Source organism: Brachyistius frenatus, unplaced genomic scaffold (genome assembly GCF_029030835.1).
Source record: "Brachyistius frenatus isolate BFR_SWC_R1_liver_20210118 unplaced genomic scaffold, ASM2903083v1 Contig_69, whole genome shotgun sequence".
NCBI classification, from domain to species: Eukaryota; Metazoa; Chordata; class Actinopteri; family Embiotocidae; genus Brachyistius; species Brachyistius frenatus.
This window is the reverse complement of record NW_027210668.1, coordinates 1,541,555-1,557,599: the sequence shown is the minus strand read 5'-3', so window position 1 is coordinate 1,557,599 and position 16,045 is coordinate 1,541,555. Positions and strand designations below refer to the sequence as shown.

At 42.9% G+C, this 16,045-nt stretch overlaps 1 protein-coding gene across 2 annotated transcripts; it reads right to left on the bottom strand.

Annotated features, from left to right (window-relative positions):
* Nucleotides 1–1,227: 1,227 nt before the first annotated feature.
* Nucleotides 1,228–14,847, bottom strand: LOC138626089 (somatostatin receptor type 2-like). Of its 2 annotated transcripts, XR_011311266.1 has the most exons (5): nt 14,484–14,847; nt 11,186–11,906; nt 9,954–10,279; nt 3,384–8,730; nt 1,228–3,351 (listed from the first exon to the last, which is right to left on the bottom strand). XR_011311266.1 is itself a non-coding variant. In XM_069707523.1 (4 exons), the coding sequence occupies exons 2-4, from the start codon at nt 11,571–11,573 to the stop codon at nt 8,299–8,301; spliced, it is 1,146 nt and encodes a 381-aa protein (XP_069563624.1). In that variant the 5' UTR covers nt 11,574–11,906; nt 14,484–14,847; the 3' UTR covers nt 1,228–8,298. The 2 variants fall into 2 exon arrangements, 1 of the variants encoding a protein (XP_069563624.1); XM_069707523.1 differs by having other exon boundaries at nt 1,228–8,730.
* Nucleotides 14,848–16,045: the final 1,198 nt, after the last annotated feature.

Here is a 16,045-nt window from a genome sequence, read left to right as displayed (position 1 = left end):
TGTATAGTTTTCACCATCCAACTTCTCCGATCATTCCCGGTGCTCCTCTCAAATGTTCCGACTAGCAACACCGGCCATCCAGCGTATCTTCTTTCTTCTCCATGCAACTCGGCTCATTTTCATTCATTGTCCCTTGTATTTCTATTCACATCATTCCCTCTGTTCACCCACCAGGGGTCCCCCGTCTGTTTCTGGTTTCTCCCCACTGCTTTTTGCCACGCCCGCCTCACCTGTTCCCTGTTTTCAATCTGCCCCTGGCCGTAGCCACTTCTTAATCAACCACGCTGTCTACTTGTCAGATGTTGATTCTTTGGTGGGTTATAAATCAACAGCAAGGTTGAACCCGTGTCTGGTTCTGTGTGTTTTGGACTAATCCTGTTGGTTTGTGTTGCGTACATCCTCGTGTGTCTGTCGCCCCTTTGGCTCCTAATTCCTGTGAATCGCGACCTGTGGCTTCTCTCGACTGCTATCTTTAAAATGTGACATTAATACGACCTACAGGTAGAAAAGCCACTACAGTAGGACAATTGATAAGTTTCAGGTTGGAAAATACCCAAATTTCTCTTAAAACTGGTTTTAAACTGTTAACTGAGTGTGAACTGGATCCTTGTGATAAAAAAAAATCCAAGATACATTTGTTTTTCAACCAGATTTTGCCAGGTTATAACCCTACATGATAGTTTGTTTTATTCTCAAATCAGCTATTTTATCCTTTACAAGGTTAATTTAACCCTGTTCAGGATAAAGCGGGTATAGATAATGGATGGATGGAAGGTTAATCTACAACTGCTGAAGAAAGCTCACTCTGGATACCCATAAAATACCCCTGGTTTTAACCCTTTTCTTTAATTGAGGTTTAATTTCTGTTTCGTTAAACAACCTCATGTGTGCTCTCCATCTCTTTGTCCAACTCTGAGCCAGCCCGTGACGGAATAAATTATGGGATTTAACTGTTTCTGTGTTTGGGAGTTCTTTCAAAGCCCCTCGAGGAATGCTGGCGCTCACTTAATCCCACACCGGCTATCATATGTAACAGTGTCTTCTGCACTGATGTGTTCAGGGGACCGAGGAAAAACATGGAGTTCCTCCAAGTAACGCATTCCTGGTGGATGTACACGGTTGGAATTCCAGGAACTTTGTGAGATACGCAGCCGTCAATGCACACAACCTGTCGACACACACAGGCCACATTACACACGCTCGTACACTGACTCACAAATACACAGATTTGAGCATGGCCTGCATTTTAATTGCAGAGACAAAGACATCGGTCTATCCATTACAATCATTGATCACATTATAATCTACAGTATGCAACAATAAAGAGTCACAAATAAACATCTGCTTTTGACATTATATCACACGAACATAAGCTATGTAAGCTGGAGGGGGGGGGCAGTGAAAGTGATATACAGCTCTGTTATGGTTTGGTCTGTGTCTGCAGAGCGCAAAGGCCTTTGGTTGCTTGGCTTTTGGGAGAAACATGTTACAATGTTGTTTTTGCTGTACACAGATGTCATCACATGATTTTATATTAAGTTTCAAGGCACATAGATAAAAGTAACAGCACAGAAAAGTACATATCCACGCCCGAAGCAGCTATGACCAACTCGCCCGCAGTTTGTGTAGTCGGGATTTTAACGTGAAATTCATACAGACGCTGCTGATTATGCAACCTGCTATCACGGCCAAGCTTGAATTAGACACGACGGTCCACTCCAGGAAAATGTGAAATAGCCAGGCTTTGCCTTATTGAAGTGTGAAAGTTACACATTTTCCTGGTGTGAGCAAAAATGAAACCTACTGCATGCGTAGAGCCATGTGATTTACAGAATAATTTAACATAGAAAAAAACATGGTTGGGGTTAGAAAACCAAAAAAAACTACTCGACAAAAACATTGTCACCTCCTGGATTCAACCCGCATCGTGCTGCATGGCAGTCTGTGAGTAATGTCGCCAAAAAAATGTCCTTTGTTGCCTCTGTTTCAGGACCTTGATCAGATGATCCCACGTCACATGACATTTCATGCGTGTAAGTTTCACACTTTAAAAATGTGGAACTGTCACTCCTAGACAGGCCAACGCGTGGCTATTTCACGCTTTGCTGTGATACTGGGTTTGATTATAACCTAAAAAAGATACAAAGTTGCACCTGCACCTACATATGAAGCCAAACTAAAGTACCACTCTGTAGCTTTTCTTTCTGAGATGTATTCAGCTAAAACAAAGGTGGCACCCAGTAACATGTGTAACACTGGTTTTGGTCAGTGAGGTGTCGAAGAAGGTGGGATATGCAACCCTCCTCATGCAAGAACAAGCAGAGGATACCACAAATACATAGTTTACATCAACAGTGCATCCTCAGGAGTGCACGTAATAGCCCTTCGCAAATGAACGTAGGTTTCAAAAAAAAAAAAAAAAAAAAAAAAGAAGAAATAGAGCGCAGGAGGGCGGAGGTTTCCCATTCCTCTGCTTCTGCCTCTCATCTGTACACTATACAATACAGTGAACACGGAGCCAAGGTACATGCCAACTCCTTTTTTTAGATAATGGCATAATTTCATAAGAGAAAGACACCGAAGTCTTGATTTCACAAAATGACAAAGAAAGCAGCTTTTCCAGGTGATGCCCCAGCGGTCCATTGAGCGCTACATTTGCGTTGGCTTTGGCACAAACTGTCTTTATCAGCATCTATTAAACATCAGAATGGTCCATTAAGTACATTTAAGTATGTCCAAACAGCCGGCGGCAGTGACATTAGTGTGCTTTCTTCAATATGGTTCACTACGTTTTCGGCTCAGTTCAGTTTGGGTGGGTTTAAAATGTGCGTCAGCGCATATTACTCTTCACCAGCTGAGCACGCCAACCAAACAGGGAGAGAGGAATAGATAGAAAAAACCCAGAGAGCGAAAGTAATTACCCGTGGATGATGGGAGAATACTTGAAAAGTGCTAAATACCTGAAAAGAAATTGGACAGAAATTAAATGAGCTTCTCACTGTATCACACACACACACACACCTTATTCACAAAGGTACACCAATAAAAATACACAAAAATAATTGAATCATGTTTTCCGTTATTATAAATGAACATATTTCTGGTTGGGGGCGTCCCACTCATAATGCCCTCGTTCTTGTACCGCTGTTGCTCATACGCAATCCAGTAGGTCACGATGACTCCACCGATGCAGAATTGGTTGCCCTCATTGTCGTATGCATGAGTCAGACCACGGCACAAGGAGCTTGCGTGCATGTGAGACATTGTGAGCAGCACGTGAACCTACACGGGTGACTAAATATCTGCGAACATGGCTGCAAACGTACGTATGTGTTTGACCTGCGACTGAACCTGCTCGAAATAGGACCCGCAGCCGTGACAACACAAAGAAAATGTCATGATAAACTATAGGCCGTGTTGCCCACTACCATCTATGACACACCTATCGTGTGTGTGTGTGTGTGTGTGTGTGTGTGTGTGTGTGTGTGTGTGTGTGTGTGTGTGTGTGTGTGTGTGTGTGTGTGTGTGTGTGTGTGAGACCTCTTATGATTGTCAACAGTAACCTCTCATGGCAGGCCCCGTCTGCCTCCTCATCCCTTCTGATTGCAATGATTGATGGCTTCTGACCTGACCGATATACACTGCGGCATTTAGTTTACGACCTTATTACTGCTGTGAGGGCTTCGCAGTCATTTGATAAATCACGGTGAGGTCCACTGAGTACAAAAAGCCTGATATCTAAAATGGAATTTCGATGTCTGCTGCGGATGTAGATTCAGTCTGTTTTAAGGTTTCCAACTTTAGTTATTGTGACAAGGTTTTATGCCGTGGCTGCTTCAGCACTTGCTCTGCCGGGAGGTCGCAGCATCGTGGAGTCAGAACAGTTAACTGCTTAACTTACCTAGTGCTGTGAACACCAAGCTAATTTCTGAAAGCCGACGCTGTTAAATAGTTTAGGTTAGAGCTCCCTCTATCTGGCGGCAACCGACAGCGACGTCACCCATCGCTTCGCGAACCGCCCTTATGAAGCCACCAGTTTGACTTTTTTGTCGTGACCATCTTGCTGGCTCGGACAAGCTGTGGGAGAGCGAGCGTTGGATCTGACTCAATCTGGTTAGAAACCCTACGACACCACGTCCAGCTTGCCTAGAGCGCAAATCTCACTGCAACACAGGCCTGTCAATCAAACAGACACGCCCCTAAACACAAGGTTTTCTGAGGCCGATTTTCTAATTATTGATCCGATTATTTTCAGATGGACCACCAGAAAACTGATAAGAGGGAGGGACTTTAGCAAGCAACACTATGAGAACTTGTGGAACAAAATGATTCGCTTTATATTTCATGAGAGAAGTTGAATGGACGTCTATTGAGCTGGAGGCTTTTTTGGAGCTAACCCCTGGTGGCCCTCAGTGGTATTGCAGTTTATGGCACCTCTGCATTGGCCTAATTTTTCAGACCTGGAAGGTACGTCCACTTTTATATTCAGTCTGTCTTAGTATTCTTCTTTTTTTTTTTTTACATACTAACAGTCTAAAGCCATGCAGGTGTCCCACTGCCAACATTAGAATGCTAACATGCTAACATTGTCAGTAGCCTAGTGGTGTGTTTATTCTGTTCACCATCTTTGTTTAGAGTGGTATTATGCAAGCATTTCCCGAGACTTGGAAAGCCCCTAATTCTAGAAGCAAAACCTCCATTTATCCTTCCCATTAACCATGTCAAGTACTCCGAAGTTGGGGCCCTTCAACAACATAAAAAAAACATTAGAAACAACTCTCAATGTTATATAAAGATATCATTATTGAGCTAAGTCAAGCGCAGAGCGAAAAATGATGTGGTTGAGGACATTTGAAAATGTAAACTGTAGCCTGAGTCAGTTTATTTATAAATTCTGGGTAAATTTTAGGTATAGATTCAGAAACTATGGCATTGTGTTTTGGACTCAACTGTAGGCTTTTTCCATCTTGTGAAGGGCTCACTGCATATGTGGAAACGTTTTCTCAGTTCAAAATGTAAAACAAACCAAGGCACACTGCTTCATCTGAATCTGATCCTGATGGAGACGTGGGGGTCGCAATGCATTGGTCATTTTAATACATATTGACACCTAAAATAAAGGCATTGTCATTTTCCACAAACCCGACAGTGTGCCCTGGACTGTTTTGAAGGAAACTTGTGATCGAAACAAAGACCCCAGCAGCACTGGCCAAGACTGATGGATCATTGTCCTTAGACCTGTCAGGAATTTACAGAAACAAAGTTGAAATAATGGTGTCCATAACATAAACCGTAACATCATCTAGGAGAGGCCTGTGTTTTTATGTTTAGCAATTTTGAAACATCATTTAAAGACTTCAGATGGGAATAAACACGTCCGGAATCAATGATACCTTTCCAGCTGTGGCCAACGGGCATTAAGAGTAGTGTTGCAGGTATTTGTTTGTAAATTAAGGTATTGGCCTTAAAAAATAAAAAGCACAACCTGATGATGATAAATGGAAAGTTAAGGGATCAAAGTCATTACATTTCATCTTAAGTCATATAGTAAGCAGACAGACCAACACTGCCATCATTTGTGCCACAAAAGAAGCCTCTCATTATATAGAGAGTTGGGCTATAGTAGATTTGTGAGCACACGTGACTATAGCTGCCCGCTTGTTACTTTCACTTTTCAAAGTGTATTGAATGCAGCTGAGAGTAACAGCTCCAATCAGTTAAGGTCCTGTTTATAACAATCTGTTTGTTATATTTGTAACAATAACAGTGAAGTAGTGGTCATAGCTTTCTAAGGTATCCATAGCAACAAACAACACTGGGTCCCGCAGCAAGGTTGGTAACTGTAAACACCGTCCACACGTTGTTTATGACTTCCCTGTGACCTGATAATGTTATCAGTGGGAGCATACAGTTCATTGACCAATATGTGACCTTGATGGGAAAGTCCTTCATGACGATCCTATGTGGACATGTGAAGACGAACTTTTGAAGAGGAACTTCGGTCATTTGTGTCCTTCTTCGTTGGTTGAAAGCTTCATCGCTGCATGATTAGTGAACATGTTCGGATGTGGTCAGAAATGTGCTGTGTTGCACCTCTAATCACACCCAACAGGGGTGTCACCAGATCATCGTCATCACTGCACCGGACGCCGTGCGCTATTTACTATGCAGGATATATGCTGCCCTCAAATGGAAGTGGTGAGCTCACGGCGACCACTCGGGAAGTCGTGTCTTGAGAACACCGCTTCCCGGCAACAGCGACATGGATGGCATCGAGAAGCGTCAGTGGCTAACAAGTGAACAAGCCTGCAAGCGGGTAACGTAATGGAGGAAATGCAAAAGCATAACGACAAAGGGAAAGAAATAACGTAACATTACAGTCCCGCAGCAACTTATCATCACGCGAAAAACGATACCAGAGCCTCCGCCATTTTCTAAAACGTCTACATAATTCCAAAGTCTGAGGTTATGGATACCACGAGAGGGCATAGTTCATGTCTCATCTCGTGAACACGGAAAACACGAACCCATTTGAAGGCAGCAATAGTCTGTGTTACAAACTAAAGGTGTGGAACTTGAAACATTCAACACACAGGAAAGGTCTGACGAAATAAACTGCCCACTTGCATCAAATGTAGAATCTGTTATCTTTGGAGATTAAAGTGTAGGACAGCTCGGCTCCTGCTGCTTTGATTTTGAACATTCTTTTAAAAATTTGTGTGCAGTGAGTTTATGGACGGGCAAAATAAAATTGCTGAGGTGCACCTGTAAGCTTTCACGGTCATTACACCGCTAATTAGCATTTGAGATCAACCAAACACGCAAAAAATTGATTGTATGTAAACACAGCAGTTATTCTGAGTCACTTGTACCCGCGAGCCAGCAACTTCCTATACGTACAAATCTTTGCTCTCTTCCTGTATTCATGCAGCTCCCTTCCACCTTTAAAACTTTTTTTTCCATTCGTGTTCTGTTATCGATCTTCAGCTCTTTCAATGTCCTGCTCTCCATCTCTACCCGGTCTCCCTCCCTGGTGGACTACATAACACAACTTCCGACCCTCAGTGAAATTTTGGATCGTTGCAAGCACACGCTGGCTCAATCAAATGTGAATCTGAGGGTCACATTTCAACATGAAATCAGGAACTCGTACATTGTCAAAACACAGCACTGTACAAGTAGATAGGGGCTCCTTAAAACAGTGCAAGGAGCAGCTATTGTAAAGATCAGGATGCAGTATAAAGTACATATGATGGGTTTCACAAACTAAATATCTCAAGAATTCAGAATGTTACAGCAGGGTTTGCCTTTCAGCCGGAGGCTGACAGAAAACTATTTGCTATATACAAAGTCAAACAGTTTTGGAGGAGCAAAGTTAGAGCATCTGCAGTGGTGATTTCCCATCCTTCAACTTAGTCAATAATCCGAGATGTTAAATTCAAGAGTTTATAGATCAGTGCGGCTTCTCCTCTGAAAAGGCCAGCTAAAGTGAAAAGAGCATCCATATGTTTACCGGGAAATGAAAGGGCTTTGCCTTTTTTTGTTGCCCTTTTCATGTAGGACCAGGTGAATCATCTGATATTAATAAAATATGACCTGTTCCTCTTTGGGTTGTGGTTTCAGATTCTTATTTTCGAAAGGCTTTCGAGAACTACGGAGCTGGCCACTGAAATGTTTGGCCGATTTCTTCAGTGGTATTTCCACATTCAGACAAAATCTATGCTCAACCTTCTTATTTCTTAAAGAAGTAAAAAAAAAAAAAAAATCTAAAAAAAAAATCCATCAAGCAGGGCATGGGTGGTGCTCCATCGCCTCAGACCTCTCTCTACCCGAGGTGAACTAGCCCCGGTATTTCTTCATTGCGCCCACAGCAGTCCACTCTCAGATGTTGCGTATTGATATGGATTTTAGTTCCGTCAGCATCACTGACCACTCAATACAAGCCTCAAGCTGGGACACAGAAACAGTGCTCTTATGAATGTTTGCTTTCACTTTTTGTACAGCGTTGAACATCAGTCAAAATATATATTTGCTCCGCCTCAGGGTTAACTGGCTCATTAACCCAATTATCAAAAGTTTTGAGCTGGAGTCAATGTACTTTCCCTGACCTCTGAAAACCCCTTCGGAAACTGTTTGTTTTTCTCTTGCACTTTGCTCATGTGTCCGTGTTCATGAGCAACTATTACATCATCCTCAGGTCACTAGCAGTGCATTTGCAGCCCATCAATCTGGAAGCTCCAACTACCACTGCTCTGTCTCTCTCCCCTCCCTGGATGCCACCGCCGGCTCCTTTGGCCCTTAGATGCTGGTCTGCAGCTCGCCATTGAGCAAGGCGGCATTGTGAGTCTCCAGGTTGGCGTTGATGATCACGGCTTCGTTGACCATCCTGCTCCGGTCCGCCCTGCTGTCGCTGCGTTCTACCTCGTCCAGGCCCGCCACCTTTTTCAGGCACAGAACGTTCTGAAAGCTCTTCTTGAAGTTGTCCGACAGGAAGGCGTAAAGGATGGGGTTTGCGCAGCTGTTGGCGTAACCGAGCACCACCACGAAGTCAAAGGTGCTCTTCACGGCAGAGGTGGGGTTGATGGAGCCGGTGACGGAGGTGACGTTGAAAACGTAGAAGGGCAGCCAGCAGAGGACGAACACCGCCACCACGATGGACACCATCCGTGTCACCTTACGCTCGGACCGCTTGCGCTTTGTGGAACCCACGCGCATGCCAGACGATTTCACCTGGCAAAGGGAATGATTGTCAGTGGATTCAAACCTCGCAAACATTAAAGCACACCAACACCTTAGAGGAGTCAGCCTGGCATTTTAGGATATATGCTTATTGCTTTATGTCAAAGGTTAGATTAAAAGATCAATACCACCTCTGATATCAAATATGAAGCAACAACCAACCTATAACCCAGACTATAAGCAAATATGTGGGTTCTGTCCTAAATAATTGAAGTCCAATAACGTGAAGTTAGGATTTTACATAAGTTGTGTGCTTGTCTGTTCCTTCACTGGGCATAGTGACGTTAGATGCACTGATCTCTGAGATGACCTGAGATAACTGGCCTCTGGCTCTGGCTTCATTTCAAATGGACAGATAGGAGAGGGATATTCTCATGTAACTCTTTGCAAGAAATAAAATTAGAAAATAATGAATTAACATAAATTATTTTACATATTGCTTCTGGCAACCAGTGGCTGGACTGAGTACACTGAGCTCTAGCCTGGCTATGCCCGCCTGTTACTCCCAGCTTGAGTCTTAAGTGTGATTATAGTCTGGAAAGACTAACGTTTTCTCAGGCGCTCTGAAGGGAGGACCAATCAAGGGGCAGTAGAAGTGGTTACGTGCGATGAGAATGAAGTAGTTGCAAAAATGACAGTGATCGTAGGGCTTCGGTGCACAACTATGGTATATGGTGGTCAATTCCGATTGGTTAATGGCTGTCCTAATAGTTTGAATAGTAACCCTTTGGATGCAACAACTAAAAACAGCCCTCAATGGAGCATGGCCACAACCATATCTTCACACAGTGAATTTGGGTATAGCTTCCACTCAAACGCACAAGAACTTTGGTCTTTCACTGTACTTTTTTTTAATTATTAATCTTTAGCATGATGCTGTTTTTCATGTATAATATATATTAGCTAAATCAAAAAATATCTTAAAATGTAAAACATTCAATGTTTACAGTTTCTTTTATGAAATGTGGCAAGTACTGAACACTGTTATCCCCTTCCAAGTAAACTACACTATTAATTTTACAATGACAATTTAATTTGATTAAAATAGATCCATTTACTGTTTCTAACTCCACCTTCAAGTGGCCAAATCCCTCAAAGGTCAAGGTGCATCGTTGTTGCCATAGACACTTATAAAATAGCTTCTTGTTGAATTTAGAAGATAGTGGAATTGCAAAGCCAAAAATGGTCTGCAATTATGAAAAGCAGGCTCTCACCTTGACTATGATGAGTAGGTAGCACATGCATATGACCGCCAGCGGCATGAAGAACCCAATGAAGAAGGTGTAGAATATGAAGGCTGTGTAGTAGACGTCCTGGGGCTCCGGCCACACGATCCCACATACTGGCACCTTGTCCAGGCCGCTGAAGATCATAGTCGGCAGGATGACTAACAGCGACACGCCCCATACTGTGAGGTTAATTAGCTTGGCTATGCGGGGTTTCCGCCATTTTGTGGACCTAATAGGGTGAACCACAGCCAGGTATCGATCGATGCTCATCACCATCAGACAGAAGATGCTGGTGAACTGATTGAGAGAGTCTGGGGCGGGGTAAAGGCAGGAAGAGAGGGAGCAGGAAGAAGATGAGTGAGGTTACAGCTCAGTAATCACTAATGCTTGATTAAAAAGGAAAAATAATCCATTTTAATCAGTTTTGGCTCTTTCCCTTGATAAAGACTGGATGACAATATTGTTGCCAATTGGTTCATTAAACACAGTACATAATAATACTGCATTAGATGTTCAATCAATGCAAAATCCAAAGTGTAAATATGAGAAGTTGCTGTGACAACGACAGAGAGGTCAGTGAGTCTTGTGAAAAAAATGTCCCACAAAGAACCCCTCTGAAAACCAGGACTTGACATCTTGTCTCAATCTGTTTTTTGTACGGAAATAGTGACAGAGGCCACGTAAAGAGGAGGCTGGGGTGTTTGGATGGATCAAACACAGGATTTTCACCCAAGAGAGTCTAAGAGAAAGTAAAAATCTTACTTAGTGTATTTAAATTACGTAACTTTAAGATAAGATATAACCTCACTTACGTAAGTAACGTACTAATTTTAATCCAAACCATGATTTTTTTTTTTTCCTTAACCTACAACCTTATTTTTTTGGTGCCTTTTTTTTTTTTTTGACACCCTGTGTCTGAGACGCCAGCGGTCTTTGTTGGAAAGAAATGTGACATGGACGCAGGCCAATGGGAAAGACAGAAAAATCAGGCATCTATTGTGAAACTTCTATGTTCTGCAGTTTGGACCAACATATCTACTAGGTTGGTGTCCAGGATTTTGAAAAAGCACTATTTCAGTCTTGAAATTCAAAAAGGAACCATTTGAATCTTCTTTTTTGCAACCATAGCTGGCAGTGATTCTGCGATCATATTACTGTTGAGAAACCTAAACATGTGTCTTTGCCAGGTAAAACTTGCACTGAACTATGACACCCACCTACGGTCATGATCACCCTGCACAGAGCCTCTCCGAAGGGCCAGTGCACCAGCGTCAGCTGCAGGGCGATGAACGGCAGGCTCATCATGCACAGCACGTCTGCCACCGCCAGATTCAGGATGTAAATGTTGGTCACCGTCTTCATCTTGGCGTAACGCAGGATAACGTAGATGACCAGGGTGTTGCCGCACAGTCCCACGGCGCACACCATGAAGTAGATTAGGGTGATGACCACCGAGCTGGTCTTGTCCTGGTGGGGCTCCCTGGTCCTGGTGATGTTGAGGTCCAGGTCGGACTCGTTCCCCGGGATGTAGCTGTCATACAGGAGGGGCTCGGGCATGGAAATGTTGGGGGACGTTGGGAGGAAGGGCCACTGATCTAAAGCCATGACTGCTGAGAGGACTATCAAAGGTTTCTAAGGATAGTGAGGATTAGAGGGTAAAGGTGTAATCATAAAGGAGCACGGTGATGGTAAATACTAATGGGTTTGATGCTTCAACGCATTCATTTTACCATACAAGGCTCTAGAAATAAGGTTAAAGGGACTTCAGGGGTCTCTGTCTAAGATAAAAGATAAGAGCCTTGGCTACTGGGAATTTTGAGACTTTGAGGTCGAACGGTCTGGGGCTCTGGGGATTGGGACAACTGGGGACTTTCATGTACGATGGCCCACAATTCTCACATCCCAGCTGTAGAGAGGAAGTACGAGAGCAAGACGGGTCTACGGAGAGAGAGAGAGAGAGAGACACTGAAACAGGGTGACGACTTAATCAAAAAAACTGCTGGAGAACAGGGAATATTTCCGTTGACAATAATAGTCCTTTGAGATCCATGGCAACAGTTGCAAGGTTACTTTACATAACTGCTTTTACACCCTCCACCGGAGTTACAAGTCAAATATTCTCTCAAGAGAATTATCCAAGTGGTATACTGTATGCCTAACTCTTACACTCCTTGATTATCCTCAATACTTCTTATTCCCGTCACAACACGAATTTGGCAGACAAAAGACATGGAAGACTTTGCCAAGTCAAAATTTCACAAGTTGTATGAAAACCTCTGGCCATTTCCTTCCGTATTTAGGAAACACAGTCAGGAAAGACCAATTTAAAAGGGTCATACTCAAAATAACGCAGCTTTAGGGTGTATTATTGAGCCTCCAGCTACCAGGACAGGATATATCCGACACTTAAAGGTGTGGGTAACTACCAAGCTTATTACGACTTCTACATAAGAGTCATATTTCTATGTTTTACACAGTCTCTGCTGAGTCTTATCTGCTCTTCTGTTTTTCTCTTGCTTTGTCAGTCTGACCATAAACCCTCTCAAGCTCAAACGAGCCCGGTAGTCCTGGTAGGTTGTGTACGTATGTGCCTCCCCTCCACCAATGCATACATGCAAAAAGGTACACCTGAGCAAGAGAACGATGAGGGCACAGAAGACAAATGTTTATTCAATTGATCTTGGGGACAAACAGCTCTGACACAGGAGCAGGATCAGTCACGTTTCCCTTGCAGTGACAGAGTCTGGCTCAACGGGGACAACAGTTCAGCTCCTGCGTTCATTATTTACCTGAATTACATGAGGTGAGGTCAGGAAAGGTAAAATACAAGTATCCAGAGGATCAAAATGTTTGGATTACATTGTAGATTTAATCTATGGAGAGATTTTCTCATAATCGAACCGCCCAGTGTGTAAAATTCAATGCACTAGTTACCCGAGCCGGAAGGAATGTCTTGAAACATCATATTTTATCCACCCATCAGAGAACAGATCCAAAGGAATTAAAAACAAAAGTTTGCTCCTGAAAACTGTCACTTGCTCATCACTTCATTATTAGTAAAACAGGCCGATAGCTGCCCAAAAAGATGGAGGTTCTTCCACTTCCCTTTCACATGGCTCCACACTCCATCACTTTGTTGGGGAAGTGTGAAGGAAGATAAATCTGTGATTGAAACTTGCCTCAACCGGTTTTCAACCTCCAACTTACTATTCTAAGGTTCAGTGTAGAATTGTGCAGGCCAAATCAAAGTACATTTATCACCTTTTATCAGGAGTAACATTCTGTACGTATTCTCATACAGTCAAATTTTACATTTATTACCCTTTAGATTTTAATGCTGGTTGATTCCCAAACGCCTGTTGTTCCTGATAAAAATGAAGGAATGGTGGACCCCACAGCTAACAATGCAGACAACTTCAAAGGGAGGTCATTACTGAATTCAAATGAATTTAACAAAAATTGCATGAAAACTTAAATTTGTCCCCCCCAAAAAAATCTGAATTCATGAAAGTTTTGGTTTTCTATCTTTCAATGAAAACATCTTGCATCCGCAAAAACTGTGTCAGCATTTGCAGTGGCACCGCTGCCTATGATGGTGAGCCGGTGAGTCAGAGACAGACAGGATTTATAGTGTTATTTGCTTGCAGCAGGATGCATACAATTACTGTCAGCTTTTTTTTTGTTACATCTTATGGTTTCATTAAAAAGCAAGGTAACTGTATTATTAAATGCAAATGGCAGAAGAGGGAATTCTCTATTAAAAATGAAACTTTACTTCACAGAAAAGCAGATATTGCAGGATGGGAGTCAGGAACTGCAGCTCAGCTCTGCACTGACTGTGTGAAAAGATGAAGTGATGCCAGAGAAGCAGCAGCAGCAGCAGCAGCCTCACAGTAGACCTGCAGATTGTGTGAGGAAGAAATGTCCAGCTCAACAGGAGACTAGCAAACACATCAACGTGGAAAACGCTCATCCAACAGTGATCAGCTTTAGTTGATCTTTCTACTTAAAGAGAAAGCATGGCTGCTGTGCCCATCAAACCTTTGACCTTTTAATTGAAAGACAAACCACTTGCAGAAGGCTAAATAATCCTGACATGTTTCCCATGCAACTGTCTTACCACATAATTATGCTTGTTTCTCTGCAGGAGTTGCATCTCTTCCAATCATGTTGGCTTTATACAGCTGCCCTACTTTTATACCAAAAATGCAGAAACAGATATAAGATTGCGCATAAACCACGTTTTAGGTTTAATATCGAATTTAATTTAGCTGTCAAACAAGTTCTGCGTCATGATTTCGCCAGAAAAAAAGGTTTAAAAACCCCACCTTAGTACAGATGTGATAGAAATTTAACTTTAAACCAAAAAAAAAAAAAAAAAAATGGATCTGACTTTGTTATGGTCACATTACAACGCGCACAAGTCCACAGAAATGCCTACAGGTGACGACGATTTTAAAGAGCAGTACTAAAAATCCGCGCTAAATTTAAAAAACATGTATTTCCATCACTTACTCTGAAACAGAAAACTTCATCTTCATATTACGTCCATACCGGCGATGTGTCTTTCAGCAGAGAATACGCAGTCCAGCCGCTCCGAAGCAGCCGCTGACCTGCTGGAAAGCTGCATCCCGCCAGCCTCTCCATCCACCTGCTCCCACAGCGTTTACGCACGGCGCTGGCGTTCAACCGCCCACTTGCCGCCTTTAACCTCAGATGCTGGTTACACTACATCTCTCAGGTCATTTTTCTTTTCAAGAAATATTCCGCTTTTATTAATCGAAACTTTAGCAGAGCGCGACAAGGACATGAGAAAAAAAATAGAAAGCCGGCGTGCGCTCAGAGTGCGCTGCATCCAACGAGAAAGTCTCGGCACCAATTCTTCGGTGACAAGTCAGGCAGAGCGGCAGGGCGCGCGCGGCTGGAGAGAGAGAGAGAGAGAGAGAGAGAAAGAGAGAGAGAGAGAGAGAGAGAGTGTGTGTGTGTGTGTGTGTGTGTGTGTGTGAGAGAGAGAGACAGAGAGAGAGAAAGAGAGGTGCGGTGGGTGGTGATGGTTTGAGCGACAGATCAATGTACGTCGATGTCAGTCAGTTTGCTGATTTAGAGTGATGCGTGTGAGATGCCTGTTTTTTCTGGTGCCTTTTATGACTGAAGACTACTCTGCAGCATTTCTTTACAAACTGTTTTATAAGAGTGTCTCAAAGATGTCCCAAATTAGGTGTGAAGCACATACCTGAACTTTCACAGCAGCTAAATATCGGTGACAGATGGTTTCCTTTGTCCTCCAGATGCATCAAAAAAATTCATTTTTTTAATTTTTATTCTTCAACCCAAAGCTGAGTCAGAGAATAATGCTGCAAAAAGATTGTCTCTTCAATCTTACCAGTTTCCACTGAGATTATTCTATCCAGGCCTTGCAAATGAAGATCGCACTCAATGATTTTGTCAGCCAAGAGTGATGACACTCGGACCTCGAAGATGAAGCTAATTGCCACTCGTCTGTCTTTATATAAAGAGGGAGTTTTTCAAGTAAGTGCAGATGGTGGGTATCTTCCACGACCTCTCTCAGTGGAGGGCTCCATGAGAAAATGTCCTGCCACTTCTCTCAACATAGCAACACAAAAGTGCAGCTATTATTACTACCAGTTGTTTTCCTATCAAAGATTAATAGTTCTGTTTACGTCCAAAATGATTGGAGGGACTGAAGCTATGGAGGGTTGTGGGGTGTGGGGGAGGGGGCATGATAAAATAAGTTGAGAAAAAAGGGGGTTATGACGGGTCCATGTTTTAGTGACTGAAAGCAGAGGGTTATCGGTTCAGGTGAGTGTTTGCTGTTATGCTTTGAGGTCAGCAAGTTTTGTCTGGTGAGTTCACTATTCTGTGTGTCACCGAGATCCGCATCAAGCCAGCAAACTATTCAGTTGATTCATTCATGATCAAACAAGACCAGAGTAGATACAAAAAAAATGAGCACAGTAAAAGCATCAAAGGATGTGTTAACGATTGACCCACTAACAGATGAGATCGACACCATTCACTAAATATGAAGCTAACCATAAAGCTCCAGCCAGAGGCTG